Raw genomic sequence first — 21,582 nt, 5'->3', positions numbered from 1 at the left:
GAGGAAAATGAAAATTTTTGCTACAACTATGGGGAAGTCCTAAATCATATGATCCCTAAATATGCCTTCCAACTACTGGGGGGGGGGTGCTGTGGTTGAATGGGGGCTGGTTCCCCAACTTTTATAGGGAGGAACTTATACTCCATCATAGGCCATGTATTAGTGTCTGCTTCTGCTATCTGTATGTGTGGCAACCTTAATGTCGTTTCCTCCTTATTTAGTGATCATAACCTCCTTACATTAACATTTTTCTTCTGGGGCCAAAGGAATGATGTATTTGACTTAGCAAACCATATTGACCCCGTGCGGACAAATGGTGTTAGAATTAAATGGACGGGTGTTGATCCACTCTCGAGCATGAGAAGAATAGTAGTTTCTAATCGCAGGGAAATAACATACTGTCTCCAGAATGAAATCGCCCCAAGTATAGTGACCCAGAATTTTTTTGCTCCATTGCCAATTCCGTCAAATCACTTTTAACGAAGCATCCTGGATCGTCATGTAACAAAAAAAGGGGTGGTTTGATGGTACTTGCACCAAAGCATTACAGGTTTTAAAGCATGCCCTGTCTAAATCACCGCAAGATTTATTAACCAATCAAAACCCTACGGTGCGAGTACAAAATAGCTATAGCTGCCTGGAAAAAGTCACTTCAGGCCTAGGCATGGGAACACTTGGCTATTGCTGCATAAACCAGGAATAACAAACTCCTCTGGGTACAGTAAACGCTCCCTTCCTGAAGAGTGATAATATCACAGAGTTCGGTTCCTTTGCTTCTTCAGATACCTGGATGACACCTTTTTCTGGAATTTTTAGCAATAATGGGGAGACGATGGGAGAGTCAGAGTGGCAGTTAGGAGGGGGGAGATATCTCCCTCTGAATATTACCAGTGATGTAGTCCTCCAGGCCATTCAGGCGAGTGCCAGGGAGCGGACCCCAGGCCCGCATGGTGTCCCAGTTGATGTTTATCAATCTGTCCCTGTATTATGGGGGTGTGAGAAAGTGCCATCTTTCTTGCATGGTATGCCCCCACTTTTTGCTGAATTGCTGAATGTATTTTGACAGAGTGTGACCTGGCCTCCTGCAAATAAGGGGCCCAGGGCCTATGTTCCTTCCCTAAAACCCAAATTGGCAAACCCTGGCCACATGTCAGCCCCTGGTAAATGCTACCCTAGATACCCAGGGTCTTGTGAATAGGGAAGGCCTCTAAGGGCTGCAACACTCATTGTGCCACCCTTAGAGGCCCTGTACCCTAACACAAACACACTGCCCTTGCAGGCTGAGTGTCTGGGTACAAGACAAACCAAGAGTCGACATGACCCACATCCCTGTGTGCCATGCCCACAACCTACACTGCCCTGGCATACATCAGCCACGCATCTAGCTGGGTGCCCTATGCCAGTGGTGTGGGCACAGGAGCATGAGCCCTGTGACCCTACAGTACCCAGGTCCATTCCCGGGCACTGTAAGTGCAGTGCTGCCATTTAAGAGTATGTGGTGCTGAGAGCTTGTCAAACATGAACCCCACAGCACCATAATGGCAACACTGAAGACTGAGAAGCTTGGTATCGAACTTCTCAGCACATTAAACCCGCACTGATGCCAATGTGGGATTTAATGTACAAAGCACTACAGAGGGCATCTTAGAGATGCCCTCAGAAACCTAACCTACAATCCACATCTTGTCTGAGAGGCTGCCTAGGCTGCCACACAGCAGACCTGTTGCTGGACCCCTGGGTGGAGAGCCCCAGCTCTCCTGTGCCTGCAACAATGCACATCCTGGGCGAGGTGCTAGGTCTCCTCCTCCCAGGATAGGCAGGGGGAAGCTTCAGAGGCATGACGCCTTTGTGAGCTTCTCCAGGCCACTTTCTGTTCCCAGCAACTGGCCCCCATCGGTTTTGACCCCCACTCTGGCGGGAAGACTGGCCGGAAACCCCAAGTAAGGACAGAGGATGTGCCAGCCTCTGCCAACCCCACCCCCAGGGCTTCCCTCTTGAAGATGGGAAGCCCTGCCCAATCGGGACTAGGCTACTGCCCACCTCCCACAGGAGAGTGGCAGGATAGGAGGTGTACCCACCACAGGGGTCCCTGCCCTTTACCTACCTGTAACGCCCCTAAATCTAGTATTTAGGGGCATCCTGACCCTTCCTTCCGCAGATTCCAGATTCCGCAAAAGCAAAGAAGAACAAGAAGAAAGAAGACCGCCGTGCAACTGCTAAGAAGAGGAAGACACCAACTGCTTGGGCCCCAACCCTACATGCCTGTCGAACCTCGAACCTGCTCCTGCTAAATCGCGGCACCTCCTGTGGCCAGCAACTTCACAAACCCCGGAGGACCTGGCTACCTTGTGACTCTGAGCATCTGGGACTCCCATGAGCAGTGGCTCTGCTCAAAGCAAGTTTCTAACCCCTGGCATCAGCCCAGAACCTCAAACCCTGCACACTCTGCACCCGCCAAGCCTGGCCTGTGCCGGAGTGGACAAAGACCTCGAGGACGTCCCCCCAGCGACTGTGACCCCAAATCCGGCACCCAAGAACCCACCTCGACGCTCCTGACTACGCCTCAGAACCAGGGACCCACCCCAACCGACATCAAAAGGCACCCCTGCACGCGGCCCCCTGTGCCTGATTCCTGGGTACCTACCTATCCTCCAACTACCCAACTTACCTCTCAAAGTGGTGGTGGCACCCGAAGAATCTTCGTCCCCGAGCTTGCAGCCTTTGTTCATCCTTGAGCTTTCCCATTGAAATCCATTGAGCGCCCGAAGGCTCTAAAGCACCCTGCACCCAGTCGCCCGAGTGGCCCTGGCAGTGCAACTTCTACTCCTTCCTACTTCCCCATTTGCCCTGAGCAAGTGACCAGGAGCCCAGCTCCCACAAACGCGCGGCCTGCTAGTCAGCAGCCACCAACCAAGACCCCCCTGCCTCCCATAAGATAACATTGGGCCTAACTCACTCTGCACCCGGCCGCCCTAGTACCGCTGAGGGTGTAACAACTGTACCAACCGGACCCTGGGAGACCCCTGAGTCTGTACCCAGAACCTTAACTCTGCCAGTCGAGTACTTACCCAAAAGCTGATAACTCACTTTTCTTCCATTGGGTAACATTGACTGGTTTCTTCTGAAATTTCTTCTAGGTGTGGAGTTTCTAAAACTTAAAACATTCACCTAAAATCAACCGAGTAACGAAAACGGAAATACTCACCTGCTATTAGGAGAGATCCCAGTGCTGGATCTTGGTGCCCAGCACTGACCCTGAAAAGTACTCACAACCGTACTTACCACTAACCCAATTGTCTTCCATAGGAAATCATTGACTGTTTTTCTGTGAAATTTCTTCTGTCGATTTTTGCAACCTACAAATATTCTTTAAAAAAATCGTACCAACTGTGAAAACGTAATCACTTACCTGTTTTAGATAGAGGTCCCAGTACTGAGCCTAGGAGCCCAGCCCTGGATTACAAAAGTAACGCAAACATACTTTACCCGTAACTTGAATTTTCTTCCATAGGGAACCATTAACTGTTTTTCTATGAAATTTCTTCTAAGTGTCGATTTTGCAAACTTATAAATATTCCTTAAAAATCGCCTGTGTAACTTAAACGCAGTTTCTCAACTGCTTCCAGGTGGTACGCTAGTGCTGGATCTAGGAACCAACACTGACCTAGAAAATGTAACCATAACCCCACTTACCTGCTAAGTGAATTTCCTTCCATAGGATAACATTGGTAATTTGATTAGCAAAAGTTTCTAAGTGTGAACTTTTAAAATAGCAAAATATTGCTTCAAAATCACAACCGTGACTAAAACTAATTTACTCACTTGTCTCCAATAACTGTCCTAGGACTGAATCTAGGATCCAGTCCTGGAGTTAGAAAGGTAATCAATTGCAAATAACTTAAAACTCACATTGAGCTCAATGAATTATTGTGTTTGAAATTGTGTTGCCTATTCTCTTTAAAGTCAATTGCCTATTGCAAAGTATTTAACTAAAGCATCTCATTCTGAGAAAGTATATTTTGATACCTATTGTTGGTTCTAAAATAAAAACAACCATACATTTTTTATATAAACCATTGGCCTAGAGTTCAGTTCTTGTGTGAGACCATTTGCTGACGGAGTGTGTACAACAAATGCTTTACACTGTCCTCTGATACTGCCTTACTGCTCGACCAAGCTACCACTTTAGAGAGAGTAAGGTTATGTCTAACTTTAACCTCTGCCAAACCTCTGGGGACTGTGGACTCTGTACACACTGTACCTATTTGGGAACAGTATATGCAGAGCCACTTTCTCGCAGGGGGCCCATCTTATCTAGAGTGTTTAATTCAGCCATTACTGATACAATTCCCCAGACATGGGGAGAATCGATCATCATACCCATATTTAACAAGCATTTACAATGCAATGGTCTCGGCATTGTTAAAGTTAGAGCTATTGGCATAGCTCATGACATTATTTTTGTTTATGTTTTTGTTTTTTAAAACACTTAAAGAAACTGCATTGTTATGTACAATGTCAATAGATTAATCACTCTCAAATGCGAGACCTATTGCATTTGCACCCACACACAGAGCCACACACAAAGCCACTTACATACCCAGAGCCACTCACATAGAGCAACCCACACACAAATAGAGCCACCAACAGGGCCACCTACACACACACACACACACACGCAGTAGCCCACTGACCTATTTACATTATGTGCACTTTGTGATCTGCATGATACATGTTCTTTGCTGCAGGCACATTAACCCTATGTGCTACCTTTCCAGGAGTCAAAACTTCCACTAGACAAAACTCCGATCTCTCTCTAGGAAGAACACCAGAGTCATCATGACATACAGTATACTGTATTTCAGCAATCTGGCACCCCCTACTTAAAGTCTCACCTTGCTCTTAACAGTCACATGGAAACCCTGCAAGGTTTGCACCCTAATATTGGGTCTCCCACCCTCTGTAACTCGACAGCCCTTTTTTTGAGACTGGAATTAATTGTCCGTTAATACTCATTTCACAGACGTCTTCTGTTCGTATTCACGGGAGAGCGAAGAACCGCAGCTTTGGGGACACCAAGGTACTCGCAACCAATCATATAAGAGCAAACGTATCGGATTAGTCATTGGAAAGTGTGCATACCTTGTATTGGTTAGGGATCCCCTTATCGTTTGATTGGAGAAAGAGGAGTTCTTGGTTGTCATTCATTGGACACGAGGCCTTTGAAGCTGTGCAGTGGCTCGCCACTGGCCTAATAAACGCATGTCAGTTGTTTATTGGCTGAGTATTGTGACGTCTACGTACCCTGCTTCAGAAATTTCCACTGTAGTACAGCAAATCTCCTTCCTTCAGATGGACTCCCCGCTGCTTCGCATCAGGACTTGATCAGCCTCTCTTTCAGCCTGTCTGTCTGAATCGGCTCACTGATAGTGTGAACAGAATCGCAGCACATGATCAAAATCACCAGAAGGCGGCCTTAGGCTAATCGGACTAACAGCTCCGCCCCAAAGCAGCTTCTTTGGAGAGACAAAGCTCTTCTCCAATGGCTGACCAGCATTTAAGAGGCCAGCCAATGGAGAAGAGTGAAGAAGAGGGATGGGTTAAAGCCCCACTTCTAAAACGTTAAATCTCGCGAGCGAGACTGCGCAAGCGCAGCCTTCGCTAGCCGAGACCTATAAAGGAATTGGTCCATAAAGTGGCAGTTTAACTTCACTAACATCTGGAAGGAAAACTTCAAATTACAGTAGTTTCTTCTTAGCCTCCTTGATGCTAGAGTACTTTACTGTCATGTCAGTAATTCTGATGTGAATATTTTTTTCATTGCACACACTAAAAAAGCCGTCTAGGAAGTTATCAATATTATTATCTTAGCCCTGTGCTTCAACGTTTGGTGTAAACGGTCTTCTGTCTGAACCTACTGATTACTAATCTAAGCATTAGCTCTCCTGTTAGATTCACTAAAATCTGTGCAGCTCTGCTGTCAGTGGTCTGGGAGCTCTGTGCAACCTTTCATTGTCCCACCCGCTCCTTTCCTAGTAAATTATTCTTGTTTTTTTTTTTTCTATCTTGCCACTTCCAAGTGACAATATTGAATAATGTGAGTGTTTGGCATTGCAAACAATCATCGCCTTGAAGTTATACGGTTCAATACGTCAGATGTACAAAAGTGCACGGCAGGAGGGTTTCAAAAAATAAATACATAACATAATTAGGAATTACTTCTACCAATTAGAAAGGTTCAAGTATAACCTTCAAAGGAGAAGAGTCAAAAGTTACAGCAATTGAAGCAATCACATAAAGGGGGATTTATCAACGGTGAACATTGTGTGATTTCGCCTAAAAATAAATATTATTAGGATAAATGTTGTGCAATGAAAATTAGCAACACATGCCGTCTTTAATGTATTCATTTACAAATTATCAAAAATAATACTCAAATACATCTAAGAAATGTTTATTTTGTCTGCACACCTTGAAATAAGTTTAAATAGAACCAAATGTGAGTGCACGATGTGGTTACAATATGTATTCGAAATCTAAAACCGTTCCAGTATATTAGCTACACAGTCTCTGGCACAATCAAAATGCAATGTATTTATTTTTTTAATATATGATCTTGATTAATTGAACCGCACCAGAATCGATGATATTTTTGAAACATTTCCAGGTTCCACGAATTGCATCCATGCTGATGACGTTGCTCACTGACATTTGTATCGACGAATGCACTGACTGACACGTATGCATAGTGTAAATGTGGGTGTCGAAGAGTTGGGAGAGGAGTTGGCCTAACGGCTAGGGCGCTCAACCTCGGATCTGGGGAACTGGGTTTGAGTATCGGTAATGACACTGAACAGCGTTCTGATACCTGATTGGATTCGGGTCAAGTTTGCGTTCTATAAAACAAAACTCTGCAATATAGGTAATCCAGACAATACTTTTCAAATCTATACATGCATCTTGCTTTTCTTAGGGTGATAGTTTTATCAGACACAATATGCTTATTTTTTTTATGGTAACGCTCTAGTACCGTGCAGCTTGTTAAACTATTACAAAATGAGTCAAAAATTCCAAATCTAATAAATGGATTTCTATTGATGATGGAAAATTAGATGAATAAACTGGGTATAACCTCGGCTAACTGAAAGAGAAAATCAAATTACTTCCAAGTCTATAAAACAGAGTTCCCAGTCATAGCTAACATTTCCGCTGTTTTTGCTGGGCCATATATAAACGTATGCAACATCACTCCAAAATATGCTAATTCAGTATGACAATACCTTACTCCTGCAGGTTCGGTCTTTATGTTGTGTCCTGCAGCCTCGAAAAACGGAGCAGTTCGCTGTGATCTCGCAAGTGAAAGCAGCTCCTGGCGTTGAAAACAGACGTTAAGAAACCTAGAAATGCCTGTTATGCACATTTCTTATGAGCTGGCATTACCCCAGAGACTCGTGTTTTCCAAGAGCGTTTCCATCTCTGAAAATCCTTCAGAAGTGCTTCAAATTTGTGAACATGTAATGGTTAAAAATATATATTTTTTCTTTAGTCAAATAAATGGCATCTGCCAAAAAACACGAGTCCAAAATGTTTTGAGTTTCGTAACACCGGGTGGGACACGTGACCCGACTGGGAGCTGGAGAGCTTCTGACGAGCCCTGCATGCTGGACTGTCTCCAACTTTACATCGAGCAATTCTCGTGTACTGGAAATACTTCTGTGAAAACACGCCTCGCTGGCTTGAGGTAAGGGCATGCCTCATTGTTACATCAACTAGATACCAATGCCAGATTTTTTTCCCGGTTTATTGAAAAGCTGTTTAAGGAATCGTAACGAACGGCTCAGTTCATGAGGCTGCTGAAAACAACATAAAAAGTGAGCGTACAGGAATAAGGTATTGAAATTCTATTTTGTATTTTATGCATCTTTTTGAATATGTTCTTTTTTGCTTAAACTTAGTAGGGGCCAGCCTGAGAGGACAGGGGGGAGGAGACCAGAGCAGCAGCTGAACACGGGAGCCGAGAGCAGGGGGAGAGGACGCCATTAACACCACCGCCTTTCTCCGAGGTCAAGCAGAACTGCCTCGGAGAAACGCAGCGGTGTTTTTGGATTGGGGGTGTGTTTTTCTTTCTCTCCTCTTGCCATTGGCTGGAATGTTTACATTCCAGAGGACCGAAAGTACAGAAAAACACATCCCCGAATCCGAAAAAGACTTGTCTTAAACGGACAGACGCCCCTCTCCTCCAATGGCTGGCCCCCGTTTAGGAAGCCAGCCAATGGAGAAGAGGGGCGGGTTCAAGCCCCGTACTGAAATCATTAAATCTCACGAGCGAGACTGCGCAAGCGCAGCCTTCGCTAGCCGAGACCTAAAAAGGAGATTGAATAGACCCCAAGAACTATCGTCCTATTTCACTCTTATGAGGGGGCACCTTGTTCTGAGGCCGCAGGCTTCTTCAGGAGGGTCGAGGGAGGTCCTTGGGTACCGGACTCGGGGTCACAGTCGCCGTGGGGTCGTGCTCGTGGTCTTTGTTCACTCTGGCACTGGCCAGGCTTGGCTGGTGCAGAGTGTGCTGGGTTCGCGGTTCCGGGCTGCTGCCAGGGATTGGAGGTAGGTTTTGAGTAGAGCCTGTACTCATGGGAGTCCCAGGGGCTTAGAGCCAAAAGGTAGCCAGGTCCTCCGGGGTTTGTGAGGTTGCTGGCCACGAGAGATGCCGGGTTGGAGCAGGTTCGAGGGTCGACAGGCCGGTAGGGCTGGGGCCAAAGCAGTTTGTGTCTTCCTCCTCTTAGCAGCTGCAGGGCAGGTCTTCTTTCTTCTTGCTCTTCTTTGTATTTTGGAATCTGGGGAAGGAAGGGAATACTAGATTTAGGGGTGTTACAGGTAGGTGAAGGGCAGGGACCAATGGGTCCCTGTCCTGGGGTGGGTACACCCCCCTATCCTGCCTCTCTCCTGTGGGAGGAGGGCAGTAGCCTAGTCCTGATAGGATAGGGCTCCCCATCTTCAAGATGGCGAGAGCCCGGAGATGTGCTTCACCTCGCCTCCCCCACCTAAGAGGTGGGGTTGGCAGGCTGGCACATCCCCTGTCCTTAATTGGGGTTTCCGGCCAAAGATTCCCGCCAGAGTGGGGGGTGGGGGTGGGGGTGGGTTGCAGTGGCCTGGGGAAGCTCACAGAGGTGGCATGCCTATGAAGCTTCCCCCTACCCATCCTGGGGGTGGAGATTTTGTGTGTGTGTGTGTGTGTGCGTGCTGGGTGCGTGCTGGGTGCGTGCTGGGTGCGTGCTGGGTGCGTGCTGGGTGCGTGCTGGGTGCGTGCTGGGTGTGTGCTGGGTGTGTGCTGGGTGTGTGTGTGTGTGTGGGCTGGGTGTGTGTGTGTGGGCTGGGTGTGTGTGTGTGGGCTGGGTGTGTGTGTGTGGGCTGGGTGTGTGTGTGTGGGCTGGGTGTGTGTGCTGGGTGTGTGGGGGGGGGCTGGGTGTGTGTGTGGGGGGGCTGGGTGTGTGTGTGTGTGGGGGGGCTGGGTGTGTGTGTGGGGGGGGGCTGGGTGTGTGTGTGTGTGGGGGCTGGGTGTGTGTGTGTGGGGGCTGGGTGTGTGTGTGTGTGGGGGCTGGGTGTGTGTGTGTGTGGGGGCTGGGTGTGTGTGTGGGGGCTGGGTGTGTGTGTGGGGGCTGGGTGTGTGTGTGGGGGCTGGGTGTGTGTGTGTGTGTGGGGGCTGGGTGTGTGTGTGTGTGTGTGGGGGCTGGGTGTGTGTGTGTGTGTGGGGGCTGGGTGTGTGTGTGTGTGTGGGGGGGCTGGGTGTGTGTGTGTGTGTGGGGGCTGGGTGTGTGTGTGTGTGTGGGGGCTGGGTGTGTGTGTGTGTGTGTGTGTGGGCTGGGTGTGTGTGTGTGTGGGCTGGGTGTGTGTGTGTGTGTGTGGGCTGGGTGTGTGTGTGTGTGGGCTGGGTGTGTGTGTGTGTGTGTGTGTGTGTGTGGGCTGGGTGTGTGTGTGTGGGCTGGGTGTGTGGGCTGGGTGTGTGTGTGTGGGCTGGGTGTGTGGGCTGGGTGTGTGTGTGTGTGGGCTTGGGCGGCCTTCCCTGGGTACCTGGGGTACCATTTACATGGGGCTGACATGTGGCCACGGTTTGCCAATTGGGGTTTTGTGTGTTTTATGGAAGGAACATAGGCCCTGGGCACCTGATTGGCAGGAGTCCAGGATACATTCAGCATTTCAGCAAAAAGTGGGGGCATACCATGCAAGAAAGATGGCACTTTCTCACAAAGGGCCATTCTTCCCCTTAAAAATACGGCCTTCCGAATCATTCGCAGGGATCTTATTCTACAGGTCTCCTGGACCTAGGTCTGCTTTTATTTCTGAGTTTGCACTCCTAATAGAGCCCTATTTGGGAAAACAGCATTAGACTTCTGGGGGGACTTCAGTTACCACTTGTAAAATCATATATGCAAGGACTCTCGAGCCTTAAAGACATGACATGTTGTGGACTCTCTCAATTTTCATTTCTCTAATTTTGGACAGTATCTTCTCTAATGACCTCCGTGTCTCAGCCTCTTCCCCCCTCACCTGGTCCAGTCATTATGCTGTTCCCATCTCTCCCTCCTGGTCTGTTACACAGTAGACTGTTATTGGTGGAAGTAATAGAATTTCTAAAAGAAACTGGAAAGGGTTTAGTAAAGAATCCTTATCCCAGCCTTTTATTATTGCAAATGGACAGATCATGAGGACACAGAATTGGTGGCCATAGAATTCTCCTCTTGGCTTACCTCCGCCATTAATACTGTGGCCCCGTTGAAGGAAACCTATATGCGGAAGAAGACTCCTACCTCTCCGTGGTTCTCCAAGAGACCTAGATTGCTGAAACAGGCATGTCGTCATCAAGAATGGACCTGGCAGAAAAGCAACAATTTTCATGAAAGAGCTGGCTATTATGCTATTCTTGCAGAATATAAAGTGGTTGTTAAGGAAGAGAAATTTCTTCATTGTACTAACGCGCTTGTTTCTGCCAAATCATCCAGAAATATCTTCAAGTTAATTATTCTTCTAACTGCGCCCTCTAGAATAAAGGGCTCGGTGGCTTTTTGCAATCGAATGGCACTTTTTTCCATACCAAAATGTGTAATATTTATATAGCACTCTACTGCTTTAACGCGGTCTCCTATTTCCTCCCAGCTGGACATTGATGCTGAGCCAGGTCTATCCAAGACTACGACTACCAGAGAGAGCCCTATTGCTCTATTGTCTTGTTTTACTCCGCTCACACATTAGCTGACGGAGCATTATCTTCTCCGCTTTAAATCAGGCTCTCCACTTGAACCTTGTTGGCTCAGTGTTATTCAGCTGGGAGCTAATATTGTTCCCCATCTTGCAGCAACTCTGAATAAAGCTATTACTTCTGGCTGCTAACCTCAACTTTTGAAAAAAATACGTTGTTAAGCCTCTTTTTAAAAAGCCTAATCTGAGCCCTTCCTTCTGCTGCCTGTACATGCATCTGAATGCCCAGCTGATGACTTATTTTGAACAACATCAACTGCTTGATGTCTCTCGGTTTGGATTTAGGAGTAACCACTTGACTGAGACTGCATTGGTATCAGCAATCAACAATATCCTTTCGATGGTGGATGCAGGGCAGGCTGCAGCACTGATCTTTTGGATCCATCTGTAGACTTTGATACCATTTCTCCTACTATGCTTGTTGATCGGCTGCAGGAACTTGGTGTCACTCTGCGCTGAATCTATTAGCATCCTGTTTAAGTGATAAGACTCAGACAGTTAAAGTGGATTATTTGTGTTCAGTGTCCATAACTGCCAGTTGGGGTTCCTTAAGGCTCCTCCTTGAGCCCTACACTGTTTAACTTATGTTTCACCACTGGCGAAAGTTATAAGGTAGTTTGGGCTTCAGGCTCTGCCCTATGCTGACGACACACAAACATGATTGTGTCTATCACTAAGGACACAGAGGCAATTGCTACCAACTTTAAAAACTGCATGCAGGCAGTGGCCTAATGGATGGTAAAAAACGACCTCAGACTGAGTAGAGACAAAACAGAGGTCTCTATCTGGAGTCAACCACCCATATGTACCCATATGTGGTGGCCAGATATGTTGGGTGCACTATCCATTCCAACCGCTCCGTAAAGAACCTTGGAGTATTGGTTAACAACATTTTTTCTTTCGACCGTCTGGTTATCTGGACAGTTTCTACCTGTTTCTGGGTGATCAAGACTCTCGGGAAAGTGTTTCCTTGCATCTCCTTTCCAGCATGTATGCAAGCGGCCTGGGCATTGATCACATCCAGGTTGGATTATTGGAATGTGCTCTACCTAGATCTCAATACGACTGCACTAACCAAACCGCAGTTGGTTGATTCTTGATGTTCCCCAATCTGCCTCCACAGGGATCCGGAAGCTTTATTTGCTGTCTGTTAACAAACGTATCACTTTTGAGGGTCTATGTAGCATTCACAAGGCACTGCATAACATTGGGCCTGATGGAATTAAACATTTATTCCATTGGTATAATCCCTCCAGACATCTACTATCTTCAGGTAAAAATCGAACTGTTACTACATATTGAAAGGCAAGGTGGGAAGGCAGAGCCTTTTCAGTGGCCACAGCTAAGCTTTGGAATTCTCTTCCTCGTTCTATTTCCAGTCTTCAAGTTCAGGTTCCTTTTCCTAAGGCCCTAAAACCGTGGCATATCTCTAACGCATGTTCCCAAGACCTGAGATCATAGAGTTATTTGGGCATTTGTTTGCGCTCTATAAAGGTTTGTTTTTTTCTTTTCATTTTTGATGTAATTTTATGTAGGCCTTGTAGCGTGCATGGTATTTATAAGTCTGACACACAGAAATTTAATATTAACCTGTTGTTACAGGGACTAGAATACAAAAGCTATTTTTCATTCTGGCAGGCCTAGCTGTTCTATGGAGAAACCTAGAGTACAGATTGAAAACGCAATTCTGTATCTTGACAATGGGACTAACTAGAATAAAATTATTATACAACTGTTTTAACACTCATTGGCAAGGCCAAAATACAAGCAAACCAGTGCCGATAGTGGCCCCGGGGGAGGGGGGGGGGTGCGGTTTGGGGCAGGAAGCTCACTGGGGACCACATCCTGCACTGGATCGAGAAACTGCAGTGCTGCTCTCTGTATGCACTGGGTGCATGCACCCCAGTGATGGCTGGAGTGATGTATGTTTTATGGGTCTCTTGCTGTGCATACCATCTCACCCATAGCCAGTTGGTGGGGGAACGTGGGCATAAGTGTAAAAAGAATAAAAGATGACTCCCTAACAACTTTGCTAATCATTGAGCTGTGAGCCACACGAATGAAGCCACAAAGTCACATTTGTATAGTAAAAATTGTCTCAAGTACGCATACCTGCTTGTAAATTATCTTTATATTTATCAGGAAATTAGCAACTGCCCTATCAAGTGTCGGAAAGAAAAGCTGCAAACATGAAGCTGTTGGAGAATTCAAGCTTTGAAGCGATCAACTCTCAGCTGTCAGTGGAAACAGGCGATGCTCATATTATTGGCAGGTAAGCGAATACATGCACAAGTTATGCTTGCCAGTAACTTCTGTTCCTTTAGAGCGTCTCAGAGCTTTTTACTGTTTATCTTTGTGGCTAACTGGCGCACATTTTGTCTGTCTTTTACCCAGTGATTGAATTGACCTATTGTCAGGCCCACTGGAATTATGCAGCAGGAGAGAGCCAAATTAGGTGGCAGGGATACATAAATTATGCATCAAGAAAAGCCTACGCTTGAGGCATGTGTTCTGTAGATACACATGCTTTCCATACTCCTGCCATCTAGTGTTGGGTCTGGATGTTTGCAAGTTGTTTTCTTCAAAGAAATCTTTTGAGTCACGAGGTAAGGTGACTGCTTCTCTCAGTCATAGTGCGCATGGCCTTTGTAAATGGCTTTTGTGCAGGGCTATTCCCACGTTTTTTTTGGCCTCTTACTCCTATTTTTCCTGACCTACTTTTGTTGGCTCTAGGACTCTCTGCACATTACCACTGCTGATCAGTACTAAAGTGCATACGTTCTCTGTGTAAATTGTAATTTGGATTGGTTATCCATGATTGACATATCTGAATTACTGGTAAGTCCCACTTATAGTGCACTGAGTGTGCCCAGGGCCTGTAAATCAAATGCTACTAGTGGGCCTGAAGTGCTGATTGTGCCAGCCACATGAATAGCCCTGTAAATGTCTCAGACCTGCCACTGCAGTGTTTGTGTGCGCAGTTAACTGCCATCTCGACCTGGCAAGTGCACCCGCTTGCCAGGCCCAAACCTTCCTTTTTCAAATATGTAATTCAACTCTCAGGTAGGCCCAAGGTACCCCCATGGGCAGGGTGCAGTGTATGTAAAAGGTCGGACATGTGCTGGTGTTTTTTATATGTCCTGATAGTGAAATAATGCCAATTTTAGTTTTTCATTATTGAAAGCCTATCTGTCCCATAGACTAACATGGGAGGTGCTTCTGTAACATCTTACAAATATAACTTTCCATTGGGGCAAGATAGCGAAATGGAGTTTAGGCACTCTGAACTCAGAAATTAATAACACATCTTTTGATAAAGATGGTTTATGAATTGTGTGGTAGAAAATGCCTCTTTTATGAAGTAGGCATTTTCTCGTTTAACCATTCTGTGGGCCTCTACTGGTTTGTGTATTGACTGTCTGGTTTTGTAGTGACAGGAGCTGAGGATGTGCATTCACTGTAGAGTCACAAGGGGGTTTGAGGTGTCTCCTGCCTTTCCTGGGTGACTCATAGCTGGTCTGAATAGACCTTGGCTGCATTTAGAGTGGTGGGAGGAGTTTCACTTGCACCTGGATAGGCAGTCTCTCCTTTGTACACTGTTGTCTCTATCTCCTGTGGTCATGCTGCACCAGAGAGGGCAGAACTGGTTTGGACTTGACTCGGAGACCCTTGCCACAAAGTGAACAAAGAGAAAATGGGGTATAAGTATTGGATCTTAAACCCCAGATAATTAGATCACTTCTCTACTCCTGAGGAACCTCTGCCAACGACAAGAGCTGGAGAGCTGTAATGCACTGTCAGGCACATGTGACTGTAGACCTGTGCCAGGCAGACTCTCGCACAACTCGTGTGTGCGTTTCCGATGAGGGTGGGGTGGGGGTGGTGGATGCATATCTCTTCCACCCCCCCCCCGAGAAGTCCTTGCTTGCCAGGCACAGCCTAAGGGTACAGGCCATATGTTGGAGGTTCAGCCCCCCCCCCCCGACCTGAAGGAAAGGGTTACTGCTAGCTTACTGGTTTCATCTGGGGGTACTGCTCCAGGTGGGAGGGTGCAGATCTCCAAGAGAGTGGGCAAGGAGAGGGAAGCCTGGCCCCTGCCCAGCCTATGGGGACCAAACCTAGGCTGGTGTACCAGTTGCAGGATAGCGCCCCTGACTTGGTGGGAGAATTGTGCAGGGCACCTGCCACAGGTGCCCTGACAATTCTGATGTCTGGGGATACCGCTCCAGTTGGGGGTGGAGAGCCCCAGGGAGGAGGACAGGGTGTGGGAGAGGCCACCCCAGTTGCCCATGGTGGGCCAGTGTCAAGATGCCTTCCATAACCTGGCAGGAGGGAGAGTGGATAACTGGTGCCAGGCACCCGGGCTACCAGGGTTATTCCCAAGTTTTTTTTGCTTCTTTTCCTTACCTGCTTGTGTTGGCTTTAGGACTCTGGGCACTTTACCACTGTTGATCAGTGCTAAAGTTCATTGTAATTTTGATTGGTTATCGATGATTGAAATATTTGATTTACTGGTATGTCCTTAGTAAAGTGCACTGAGTGCGTCCAGGGCCTGTAAATCAAATGCTACTAGTGTGTCTGCAGCACTGATTGTGCCACCCACGTGAGTAGCTCTGTAAATATGTCTCAGACCTGCCACTGCAGTGTCTGCGCGCACAGTTAACTGCTATGTTTACCTGGTAAGTGCACCCCCACTTGCCAGGCCCTAACATTCCATTTTCTTACACGCAAGGTATCCCTCAGTTAGACCCACGGTACCCCCATGGGCCAGGTGCAGTATATGTTAAAGGTAGGACACGTGCTGGTGTTTTACATGTTGTGATAGTGAAATTCTGCCAATTCCGTTTTTCACTATTGAAAGCCTATCTGTCCCATAGTCTAACATGGGAGTTCCTTTGTAACATCTTACAAGTGTAACTTTCCATTGGGACAGGATAGAGAAATGGAGTTTAGGCTCTCTGACCTCCGAATTTATTAACACATCTTTTGGTAAAGATAGTTTTTAAATTGTGTGGTTGAAAACGCCACTTTTAGAAAGTACAAAAAGAACAATTGATGGACAGAATGCCGATCAATGTCAAACATTTTCCCCAGTACAGAGATCTGGGCCTAAATCTATCGTTTTTTTTGCTCCCCTTGTCATACCAGTTTAAACCCAGACCTATACAAATCAATCTCGAGTCTGCTCCCCATGGGAACAGTCCAGCCGGCACTGGCAGGCCAGGTTCTCCCGGGACCAGAAACAAGCATCCTGGATTGACATTTATGTAAAGTAAGCTCTGGCAACACGTTTGCCATTACAAGACCTCCTCTTTTGTAAGTTCAATCGTGCACATGACCCCATCATGTAACCGATCAATCCACGCTTGGGACTTGAAGGCTGCTTATCATCCTAACATGAAATGTAGAAGGAAGCCATTTAGGAAACTAAATGCTGAAACTGGTTCATTTTCTTCCCCATTGTAGTGCTGCCACTGTGCACTTATCAGTGTTACTTGTTTCGTACATAGCAGATTCTGCTGATTGTCGGTCGTCCACCTGCGCATTGGTATCTTCTTTACCTCCGCCTGCAATCGGTATACATTTTTAAACATGGAGACTGTTAATCATGCCTGCTCCGCTACAACAGTCAAATGGTGCATTGTAACTGGACACAATTGTGTCCGGCCACTTGTACTTAAGTGAAATACTTCTCTTTAGGACTGTTATTAAACACATGTAGGTGTTACTGAAGTTATAAATATTTCAGTCAACCATTTTATCCATTGGTCTATTACTATCCTTCAAATTTTTTGTTTCACCCACTACGTCATGGGATGATGGGGGAACCACGTTCACTTTGGGTTACAGCATTTTCCCGTTCACAAGGCGCATACAAAACAGCTCCCTTCTGTCGGGGACTTTAAGCGTGCGCACACTTATCATTAATGAATCCTCCGCTCTGTTCACGACCCCCACCCGTCCTCCCGTTCACCACCCCCTCCCTATTGCCAAGAACAATAAGTTGCCCATAGTCGAGACCTATTGATTTTGTCTCTGCTCGTTTTGTTTCTTACTGTCTCGTATGCTGTAAGTGAGATTCGTATGCCCAGAGTGGGCCCCATGCTCACTGTCCCATACAATTTAAACTACACCCACTGAAGAGGCTAAATGGGTGGAAACCCATATGGGCTTCCTTTTGGCCCCTTTAGGACGGGGCTTCTCCTGGCAGCTCGGGTGGACTGTTCTAGGGGTTCAGGTCCACAGTTGATTTGCATATGGTTCCTGCCTAAGGTTTAATGTGGGTAAAAAACAATAGACTTAAGTTCCAAGTCATACAGAATCCAGCATTAATACAAGCATTCCATCATTTTTTTATTTACATTTTCTGCAGTACTATCTCGAAGCAATATGTCTGTCAGAGCTAAACGTTTATCGGAAAACCTGCTCATGCTTCGTTTTCTCAATGTGAGTGCGCATGGAGAGCTGATGCGAGGGTCTCAGCAATAACAGTACTAAAGCTGGACAACATGTAATCGAAGATGGCGCCAAGGAGAAAAGACTTCCTTAAAAGATAAGGGTGACCAACTTATTCGGTGTCTGTTCTATTTGGATACAAATATGCAGACCAAGAATTGAACCGATACAATGACGTGCAGTCAGAGTAGGACAATTTGACATTAACGCTCTGCTTTTGACACTGTCAGCTACATACATGTCAGCAGTACATGAAACGAAAATATGAATACATTGGTGTAACAGTTGGTGAATCTAGAGGCTTTTTTTTTTTACTAATACAAAAGCTCATGCACTATTTCATACTATGTGTGTTTAACAATCTAGGTTGGTCTGCAATCAATGCCTGCCAATTTAAGTAGGTATATACCCCACACCAAGGTCATACAAGCTTCATGCAGCTGTAGCCAGTGCGGGGATTGCACTGCATTCAACGTTGTCCAATTGTATACATGCTTTTCCAATTTGTAATATTTGGGACATCCATGTGTGAGAAAGTGCCATCTTTCTTGCATGGTATGCCCCCACTTTTTGCTGAATTGCTGAATGTACTTTGACTGGGTGTGCCCTGGACTCCTGCCAATCAGGTGCCCAGGGCCTGTGTTCCTTCTGAAAACCCAAATTGGCAAACCCTGGCCACATGTCAGCCCCTAGTAAATGGTACCCTTGGTACCCAGGGCCGTGTGACCAGGAAAGGCCTTTAAGGGCTGTAGTACTTATTGTGCCACCCTTAGAAGCCCTGTACCCTAACACAAACACTGCCCTTGCAGGCTGAGTGTCTGGGTACAAGACAAAACAAAGAGTCGACATGGCATGTGTGCCATGCCCAGAACCTACACTGCCCTGGCATACATCAGCCACCCCTCTAGCCGGGTTCCCTATGCCAGTGGTGTGGGCACAGGAGCATGAGCCCTGTGCCCCTACAGTACCCAGGTCTATTCCTGGACACTGTGTGCAGTGCTGCCATTTAAGAGTAAATGGTGCTGGGAGATCGTCACCACGAACTTCACAGCACCATGATGGCTTCACTGAAGACTGAGAAGTTTGGTATCAAACTTCTCAGCACATTAAACCCGCACTGATGCCAGTGCAGGATTTAATGTACAATGCACGACAGAGGGCATCTTAGAGATGCCCCCTGAACATAACCTACAATCCATGTCTGGTCTGAGGGACTGCCAAGGCTGCCACACAGCAGACATGTTGCTGGACCCCTGGGTGGAGAGCACCCCTGCACCTGGCGCCCTGCAGCCCCCTGTGCCCGACTCCTGGATACCTACCTATCCTCCAACTTACCTCTCGAAGTGGTGGTGGCACCTGAAGAAACTTCATCCCCGAGCTTGCAGTCTTTTGTTCGTCCTTGAGCTTTCCCATTGAAATCCATTGAGCGCCCGAAGACTCAAAAGCACCCTGCACCCAGCCGCCCGAGTGGCCCTGGCAGTGCAATTTGTACTCCTACCTACTTCCCCATTTGTCCTGAGCAAGTGACCAGGAGCCCAGCTCCCACAGCCCGTGGCCTGCTAGTCAGCAGCCACCATCCAAGGCCCAATGTTATAGGATAACATTGGGCCTAACTCACTCTGCACCCGGCTACCCCTGTGCCGTTGAGGGTGCAACAACTCACTCTTCTTCCATACGGTAACATTGACTGGCTTCTTCTGAAATTTATTCTAAGTGTGGAATGTATAAACTTTAAAATATTCACTGAGAAATGAAAATACACACCTGATATTAGGAGAGATCCCAGTGCTGGATCTTGGTGCACAGCACTGACCCTGAAAAGTACTTACAACCGTACTTACCACTAACTCAATTTTCTCACATAGGAAACCATTGACTCTTTTTCTGTGTAATTTCTTCTAAGTGTCGATTTTTGCAAACTACAAATATTCTTTAAAAATCGTACCAACTGTGAAAACGCAATTACTTACCTGTTTTTTAGTTAGATGCCCCAGTACTGTGCCTAGGAGCCCAGCACTGGATTACAAAAGTAACGAGAACATACTTTACCCGTAACTTGAATTTTCTTCCATAGGAAGCCATTGACTGTTTTTCTGTGAAATTTTGTCTAAGTGTCGATTTTGCAAACTTATAAATATTCCTTAAAAATCGCCTGTGTAACTTAAAGGTAGTTTCTCAATTGCTTACAGGTGGTAGACTAGTGCTGGATCTAGGATCCAACACTGATCTAGAAAAAGTAACCATAACCCCACTTACCTGCTAAGTGAATTTCCTTTCATAGGATAACATTGGTAATTTGATTGGAAAAAGTTTCTAAGTGTCAACTTTTAAAATAACAAAATATTGCTTAAAAAGCACAACAGTAACTAAAACGAATTTACTCACTTGTTTCCAAGAACTGTCCCAGGACTGAATCTAGGATCCAGTCCTGGAGTTTGAAAAGTAATCCTGAAAGTAATCAATTGTACACAACTTAAAATTCCCATTGAGTTCAATGTATTATTGTGTTTGAAATTGTGTTTCCTATTGCAACAAAACTTTTATCTGCAAAAGTCAATTGCCTATTGCAAAGTATTTAACTAAAGCATCTCATTCTGAGAAAGTATATTTTGATACCTATTGTTGGTTCTAAAATAAAACAGCCATATATTTTTTATATAAACCATTGGCCTAGAGTTCAGTTATTGAGTGTGTGAGACCATTTGCTGGCTGAGTGTGTGCAACAAATGCTTTACACTGTCCTCTGATACTGACTTACTGTTCGACCAAGCTACCACTTTAGAGAGTAAGGTTATGTCTAACTTTAACCTTTGCCAAACCTCTGGGGACTGTGGACTCTGTACACACTGTACCTATTTGGGAACAGTATATACAGAGCCACTTTCTCACACCATGCACTTGTGGCTTTTGCTGTTTTACGTTTGGTGACGGCTAGGGCCAAGCCAGTAAAGAGCAAGCTAAACCGTTTTCCAACAAGGTGTTGCACAGATTATATAGGGGATGTGCCAGTTGCCTCACATCCCATAGAACTCTTTGCATGTCGGAGCCTGCTGCCTTACCTCTAGGCAGAAGACCTCTTGTTGTAGAGGAATCCAGTGTGTCTCTTAGTTCCGGTACTGAGGCGTCATCCGGGTAAGACAAGACACCTGTGGTTCATGGAATTGTTAAATTAGATTATAGTTGAGAGTAATAGTCTGCAAAAATGGTCCTTATATTTTTCTGCATATCTTCCCATTTTTAGGTCTCGCCTATGCAGCGTAGGAGACCTTTAGCCGTCGTGCAGCTCTTTTTTAAAGCACATACTCGTGCTTGTGGCGGCATACGCCTTGCGGGAGTGTGCAGCGGTGCGCCACAAGCACGAGTAAGTGCTTTGAAAAAGAGCTCTCTCCAGCACGCACCACTCACGGGCTCCCCTCCTGCTCCCCCTATCACATTTAACTTTCGCAGCTTTCTTGGCCACGCTTGTATTTCAGTGCTTGTTCTCTTTGTAGCAACACGCTGCCTGGATCATCCCTTTCTTTTGTTACCAGATCTTCGACTTTGCTCTGAATACTTTGGTTGCGTGCTTGTGTATCCAAACACAATTCAAGACTACATGCGACAGCTCATTGATTTTTAGGTCTCGCTTGGCGACGCAGCGCAAAATCTCTGTCGCCAGTGAGATGTATTGTTACTGACTTGCTTCGGAAGGGAGACAGAAGATGTGCACGGAGCAGGACGGACTGGAATTGTGAACGCGCTCGTGAACACGCGCCACCATAAACTGCGAGTTGTTAGTTAACTTTCAGTTTAGAAGATCTGCAGGTGTACAGCTGGCGCCGCGTTAATGAGCCCCCTGCTTTGTTGTGCAACAATTAAGGGCTCTGCTTTGTA

General features: G+C 46.3%; 1 protein-coding gene across 6 annotated transcripts in view; it reads left to right on the top strand.

Annotated features, from left to right (window-relative positions):
- MAF1 (MAF1 negative regulator of RNA polymerase III) overlaps positions 1–21,582 on the top strand; it is a 361,074-nt gene that overhangs the window by 156,993 nt on the left and 182,499 nt on the right. For all 6 annotated transcript variants that reach the window (XM_085604535.1, XM_085604533.1, XM_085604534.1 and 3 more), the window contains one exon: positions 13,396–13,525. In XM_085604535.1, coding sequence (XP_085460661.1) covers positions 13,443–13,525 — 83 coding nt within the window. In that variant the 5' untranslated portion in view covers positions 13,396–13,442. The remainder of the gene's footprint in view (positions 1–13,395; positions 13,526–21,582) is intronic.

This window comes from Triturus cristatus, chromosome 5_1 (assembly GCF_964204655.1).
Source record: "Triturus cristatus chromosome 5_1, aTriCri1.1, whole genome shotgun sequence".
NCBI classification, from domain to species: Eukaryota; Metazoa; Chordata; class Amphibia; order Caudata; family Salamandridae; genus Triturus; species Triturus cristatus.
This window is presented reverse-complemented; position numbering and strand designations above follow the sequence as displayed.